The following is a 7,299-nucleotide window of genomic DNA, read 5'->3' on the forward strand; positions in this document are numbered from 1 at the left end:
TGTTTACAACACTTTTCCTCCTGACAGAATCTGATGTATTAGGCTTCTCAAGTGTTTCTTCTCAAATCTAGCATGCAAGCTAATTTTCACTTTCTACATCCTGACATTTATTTTTTTATTTTTCCACGTTTTCCCATATAGGTTTGTGAAGAGCATTTTTGAACCCCAAAGTTGGCCGTCGCCAACTTGATGGCGCGTCACCACAAGTCTCTCACAAATAACCAAAAAATTGACAAAATGGCGGGACGTGGGTGGAGCTGAGGTCCCTGGTTGCTGAAGCCACACCCACCTAGCTCAACAGGTAGTAACAGCGGCGGCAATTTACCTGTCACTCAAGTGGCCACGCCCTTAATTATGCAAGCAATTCAAGCTTACTTGACCACAAACAAGCTTGTGTGCCTTTATCTGACTGTATAGATGATATAAATCTGATATCATAGCAGTGGGTCAGGTGAACTAGATGACAGTAATACTTTATGTTTTAAATGTCTGACAACCGAGAGTCAAAAGTGCTGCTTTAAAAATCATGTGACAACACATTTGTTGGCCCCGATAGAGAAACCAGCATGCTTGTGACCTCCGGAAATGTTATAGTTGAGACCGTCGGGCTCGTTTTCACAGAAGCAGGTGTTTCAGATAACAGATCATTCGTGGCTAATGAATAAAACTATCACAACAGGCTACCACGCTGCGGTGGCTTTGACATCCATAACACCGAATATAAAACGTTGCACATGCACACAATTAAAATCATAGCTATTTTTTTTTAAGGCCGATGGAGAGCAGGAGAGAGCCAACGAAAGCCAATATTAATCTGACATTTACTTTGGCCATGAATCACAGCTAGAGAGAAGCGTTGATTATGCCGTGAGATCGCCTGAAAAACATTTCTGCTCTCACTGCATGCTTTACCATCACACTCTCAACTAGCGCTTAAATATTAAAATAAACAAACACTGTGTATATAATCTGTAATACTTCATAGTCATGGACAAAACACAGCGAGGAAAGAGAGAGAAGAGGAGGAGGTGAGGAGAGATGTCAAAGGAAAGAAAAGAAGAGGAGAGACTTTATATTGGACTAATTAGGTTTAAACACACACACACACACACAGAGAAAAGCACACAATGTTCTTACGCATCGTCGACATAGCATGGGTACGGCATCTGTTGTGCGTATACTCCAAGCGTCTGGCTGATTCCAGTCTGAACCCGAACGATTCCCCGATCCAGCATGTCCTGTAGATACACAAACCCACCTCTGACATACCGCAGGTCATTAAAAGCGTTATCACGGGCCGATGGGTACCAGGACCTAAAACACACGAAAACATAACACAACACATTTAATAAGCTCAATGAAATACAAGAACGTTGCACAGTTTGGCAGTATAGTATGGATGTATGTTGGTGAACACAGATTTCTTGTCTATGACGCAGAGAGCGGACGACTCTGCGCCGGGTCCGCACCAGAAGTCAATAGCTCCGGTGTGGATCCAGCCCGGAGTTTGTCTGCTGTCTTGGGACCATCTATTATTTTTCTTTTCTTTTTAACGCCATGCCAGCTTCTTTGGCTATGTTCATGCCAAGAGTCAGGTTTAATTATTACAAATAAAACTCAATACGTTGCACAATATTTAAGTTTGTCCAACTTAAATCATTCAGATTCCCACTCCTCCCTCCTCTCTTCTGGAGTTCCCCAAGGTTCTGTCCTTGGACCTCTTCTGTTCATTATCTACCTTCTCCCTCTTGGTCATATTTTTCGTAAATATAATATTCAGTTACATTGTTATGCAGATGACACCCAGCTCTACGTATCCACTAAACCCACTGCATCTCTCCCTCCCGCTTCTCTACCAAACTGTCTTCAGGAAATCAGATCCTGGTTTTCCCAAAATTTTCTCAAACTTAACAATGATAAAACTGAACTCCTCCTCATTGGCACCAGATCCATTCTCTCAAAGATAAATGATTTTTCAATCTCTATTGAAAATTCCTTTGTGTCCCCCTCCCCTCAGGTGAAGAGTCTGGGTGTCGCTCAGCCCCCTACCTTTGGAATTCTCTGCCCCATTACATTCAACACTCCACGTCCATAGCCACTTTTAAATCGTACCTAAAAACTCATCTTTTCAGACAGGCTTACTCTCTTAAATTTTTTATTTTGTCCCGATTGTAATGACCCCACCCTATTTGTTTTACTTGTTTTTATAACTAATTGTACTAAAATGTTATTTAATTGACTGTTTTTTACTGATTGTTTGTTGGAATGTGCGTTTTATTGATGATTTTGTAAGGTGACCTTGAGTGTTGAGAAAGTTTACATTTTTTAACTGAAAATGTTTAAGACCGCTAGAAAAAAATGTCAGTTTTGCTTTTAAAGATTATTACTTTATTGCCATATTAAGCCTTACGAAAATTACCATGTTTTTGGTGTTTTGATTACCACCCATACAGCAAAAAAAAAAACTCTGGCCAAAAACATGTTTTAATATATCCAAAATACATTTTGTAGTAAGTAAAACTTAAAAAAGATATATTTATATTCAGATTCAGCCTACATGTATCAAAATGTATTTTTCCTAAATATATTTAAATTATATATTAAATACATTTCATTAATTGTGATATTTATTGTGAATACATTTTATTTTAACCTTTTCAACCCAGTTATATTAACCTGCTATGTTTCCTTCAAATGCAACTTGAATATATTTCCTTGGATTAAAATATGTGGAGGGCTAAAAAAATTTTATTGCTTTAAAATATATTTATTTAAAAAGTATATATTTCAAAATATAAAAAAGTGAAAAGATTTTTTTAGTAAACACATTTTACGTTAACCTGCTAAGTTTTTCTTGCAATGCGACGTGAATATATCTAATTTGATTGAAATATATGGAGGGATAAATATTTTTTAATGCTTTAAAATACATTTATTTTTGAACATATATATATATATTTTAAAAAATATATGAAAAATAATTTTTTGTAAACATATTTTACGTTAACCTGCTAAGTTTTTCTTCCAATGCGACATGAATATATTTCCTTGGATTAAAATATATGGAGGACTAAATATTAATACTTTTAAAAATATACAGTCAGGTCCATAAATATTGGGACATAGGCACATTTTGTGTTATTTTAGCTGTTTAACAAAATGTATTCCAGTTACAGTCATATTATGACTATTGGCTTACAGTGCACACTCTCAGCTCCCCCTTTTCAAAGGGGTCAAAAGTAATTTTCGAGAAAAAATTATTTTTAGTATTTTTGTCTTGTTTTCAGTAAAAATATCTAAAAATTCCTAAATTAAGATGCTTTTTCTTGATGAGCAAAACGACCCAAGAAATAGTTTTTATACCAAAAAATATCAAATTTAAGTGTTTTGTGCATTAAAGAAGCAAAAAAATCTGACAGTGGGGTAAGCAAAAAATGTTTGAAATTTTTTCTTAAACACTAAATTCAAGAAAAATTTGCTTACCCCAGTTGCTTGTTTTATGCACAAAACCACCTAAACTTGACATTTTTGGTCTAAAAACTAGACTTATTTTCTTGGGTCGTTTTGCTCATCAAGAAAAAGCATCTTGATTTAAGAATTTTTAGATATTTTTACTGAAAACAAGACAAAAATACTAAGAAAATTCATTCTTGAAAATCATTTTTTGCAGTGTATTGTGCATTATCAAAACCATGGTTTTACTACATTAACCTTTTTTTTTTCAACACCAACCCCACTATCACTGGAAGAGTCTGGCTCTATGCTATAGTGAACTGACATTAAACAGTAGGATTTGATCTGGAAATTCTTTAGGAGGAAAATCCGAACTTTTGCTAAACTTACTATAACTAAAGCCCGGGATACACTGCAGGATTTTTGCACTCCTATAAGATTATTACCTTATCACACTCTGCGACATGGATTTTTTACACTTTGGAATGACAAGCATGTAGACTGTACGATGATGACACGGAGGCTTTGATCATGCTGAATTTCTTACACCACCAGAAAACTATTGTAGCCTATCTTTGGACGCAAGATCTTGAACCTCTCTCACTCTATGACATAGGACCACACATGAAGAGCCATGATTACCATATTTAGTCTGGGACAGACAAAAACCGTGAAGTGTATACCGAACTTAAAACAACAGAACAACTCATCCACAATGCCAACGAGTTTCTGGGCAACAAGGGTCAGTCTAAAGATCTTCCACTTATATGATATCAGGTAAGTTGTAGGTTCCACAACGAGAATAGCAATATCTATAACACCACAATGTCTCAGTCCAGTAAAGTGCATCACATAAAAGAGACCTTAAATGCCCATCAGCTGAACATATAGCAGTGCTTTTCAAGAGTTTTGAAGGACTGTTGGAGAGTAGAGCTCAGTCAGTTATAATAAAGAAGATGCTGAGATCATTGATCTGTAAAAGCACCCCGTGAACCTTCAACAGTTCAGGACTGATAGATGATCAGTCGTCTGGGACTCACATGATAAGCTCAGGCCAAAAATGTCCACTGTGATCTAACAGATAATCTAACTAGTCGACTGAGGATCAGATCTTTTAGACATTTCAGGCAAATCCCAATCACATCTACGTTTTCTGCTCACTTGGAAGTAGACCGAGATGAACAAATAAATCTCATAATAAAGCCGTTGGGATCTAACTTGGTATAAAAGTTAACACTATTTTCTCATTATTTGAGATGGCCTTTTGTGCCTTTCAATGGTGTAAAAAATCAATGTAAAAACCAACCTTTCGACTGCATTACTGATGCATGCACGGACCTGATGTTAAGGATCACCAGTTATGTTGTTAATACCAGTTAGGCCACATTTACAATGCAGGTTTGAAGTGACTCAATTTCACCAGCATGGAAGACCAGCTTAACCACCTCGTTCCATCTTTAACCAGGTAAGATCAGCCTTGGTAAAGCTTGGTCAGATAACAGCTAAAAAGTGACCCTTTAAAACCAGGCTAGGGGACAAGCTAAAACCAGCCAACTGGCTTAGGCAGGTTTTAGCTGGTCTTTTCAGTATAGTTAAAATTGTATGCGTTTTGGTGTTTATGCTGCATGCTGGTGAGTGATGTTCTCTTCTAACCTCTCCTTGACTTTGTCTGTCCTCTCGGTCTCCTGGATGTCCATGCGGATCTTGTATTTGATATGTGTCGGAGGCCTGGGGTCACTGGGGTCGTTACCCAGATCTGTGAAAACCACTCCAGCCCAGAACATGTCCTGATCTATCAGGTTCAGAGAACGCTGGACGAGCAGAGCTTCATTGCTGACACCTTCGAACTTATCCAGATCAAAACACTGAAACACACAACATTCGGTTCATGGGTTCAATCTGAATCAGACATTAAAGAAGCAGATTCAGGTGGTGTTGGGTGAAGAGAAGCAGCAGACGTGAATCAGATGTAAACTATCAGGTCAGGTGCAGAGATACAGAATCAAATCTCAAGAAGAAAAGAGTGAGACATCATCATCTATTTACAATGAATCTCACAGGACCATCAAACAGAACTTTATTCATTACGTTCATACGTACTACACATGTGAAATATGGTCACCATCACATATGCATTTATTATATATTCCTAAGAAATCAAATGTTTGTCTTTCATCAAATGATAACCATCGGCCAGATAGCTTTTATCAAACTCTTCATATTTTAATCACTACTGACTGATAACGTCAGATTATGTATGTTTCACACGCCACATTATACAAAATGCTTTATTTCATATTTCGTTTTCTCATATCTACTGTGACTTTAATAATTTAGCCAGTGCTTAAGTCACTTCAGCTAAAAGATGACTTATTACAGTATGGGTATGCTTGAAGTAACCTGACATTACAGTAAAGTGTCTGAATGAAGGGCACAGTAGTGATGGCTCATTGACCGGCACTTATGAAGCTTAAATCTGCAAACCTCTAGTCACCGGAGCGTTTATAAAACAGGCCAAGAGGACGGGCAACAGTAAAGTTAAAGAGTTTAGGACATATGAATGTCAGAACAGGTGGAAAGATCGATTCTCGATAAAGCTGAAATGAATTGCTGTAAGAGATAAAGTCAAACCTCTAAAATCTGAGTGAGCTGTTCTGCTGCCTGAGTGGTGGCGTTAAAGACGTTTCGCCAGTCGAACGGCGGCATTCCTGGAGGACGCTCGGACTCAGGACCGTTAAACAAGAAGTTGGCGATCAGTGCTGAGGACAGCCCGGTACCCTGCAGCCGTTGATCAAGGACAGCTGCAAACACTGGATTCTGCAGGAGAACCTTTAAAAACAAAACACACACACACGGGTTCACTCGACTGTCATGACTTTAAAGTCCCCTTGTAGTCGATAATTTTTTTTTCAGGTAAAACTCATCTTTTAGCATCATAATAGCATATGTAAAAGTTTTTCCTGTGATGGTCATTTCTTCATGCTTTAAAAAGCTTGAAAGTCATCCCTCATTTTTATGTACGAAGAACTATGAATATGCAAATTAATCCCCGCCCATTAGGTGTGTTCAAGTTCATGCGGCACTGTGCAGACTGATCGGCGATGTTTGCCGCTTGCATTCGAGGGAGGAGTTGAAGACGGAGCTATCAAGTCGGACACGTGCTGCTTGCCGTAGTGATGTGTGTGCCGTGTTTTCCTCGCGAATGATGTAAATTACTGTATTTTCCGGACTATAAGTCGCACTTTTTCATAGTTTGGTGGGTACTGGAACTTATAGTAAGGTGCGACTTATACGTCAAAATTATTTCATATGAACCAAGAGAAACCATTACCATCTACAGCCGCGAGAGTCCGCTCTATGCTGCTCCTGTATTTATGTAATTCAATGGATTCAGTGATGCGTAATGACTTCGGGACCTTTTTGAAATTTATTTGGCTTTTTGTGTTAATTTAGCCTATTCAGCCTCCCAGGTATGTTCTGTATGCTATTGTGTATCGTGTAAATAACTGTTTATATTACTTTAACATGTATGGACACCTATCGTATTTTCCGGACTATAAGTCGCTCCGGAGTATAAGTCGCATCAGTCAAAAAATGCATCATGAAGAGGAAAAAAACATATATAAGTCGCACTGGACAAAAAGTCGCATTTATTTCGAAAATTATTATTCTTTTGGGGACATTTTGTTTGTTAAGTCTTTCTCTGTTGTCTTTAAGTTAATGTTTCAGTTAACAGTTTTTTTCAGGGGTAGGATACAGGAGCAACATATAGCGCCCTCTCATGGCTGTAGACAGTAATGTTTTTCTTTGGTTCATGTTAGTCAGTATGAATTAATTTTGACATAT

General features: G+C 37.7%; 1 protein-coding gene across 2 annotated transcripts in view; it reads right to left on the reverse strand.

Moving 5' to 3' along the window:
* LOC129415948 (phospholipid-transporting ATPase ABCA1) overlaps window positions 1-7,299 on the reverse strand; it is a 194,639-nt gene that overhangs the window by 120,371 nt on the left and 66,969 nt on the right. For both annotated transcript variants that reach the window (XM_073859698.1, XM_073859697.1), the window contains exons 12-14: window positions 6,085-6,282; window positions 5,107-5,318; window positions 1,138-1,314 (exon numbers count right to left, since the gene is read on the reverse strand). In XM_073859698.1, coding sequence (XP_073715799.1) covers window positions 1,138-1,314; window positions 5,107-5,318; window positions 6,085-6,282 — 587 coding nt within the window. The remainder of the gene's footprint in view (window positions 1-1,137; window positions 1,315-5,106; window positions 5,319-6,084; window positions 6,283-7,299) is intronic.

This window comes from Misgurnus anguillicaudatus, chromosome 21, assembly GCF_027580225.2.
Source record: "Misgurnus anguillicaudatus chromosome 21, ASM2758022v2, whole genome shotgun sequence".
Lineage (NCBI taxonomy): Eukaryota > Metazoa > Chordata > Actinopteri > Cypriniformes > Cobitidae > Misgurnus > Misgurnus anguillicaudatus.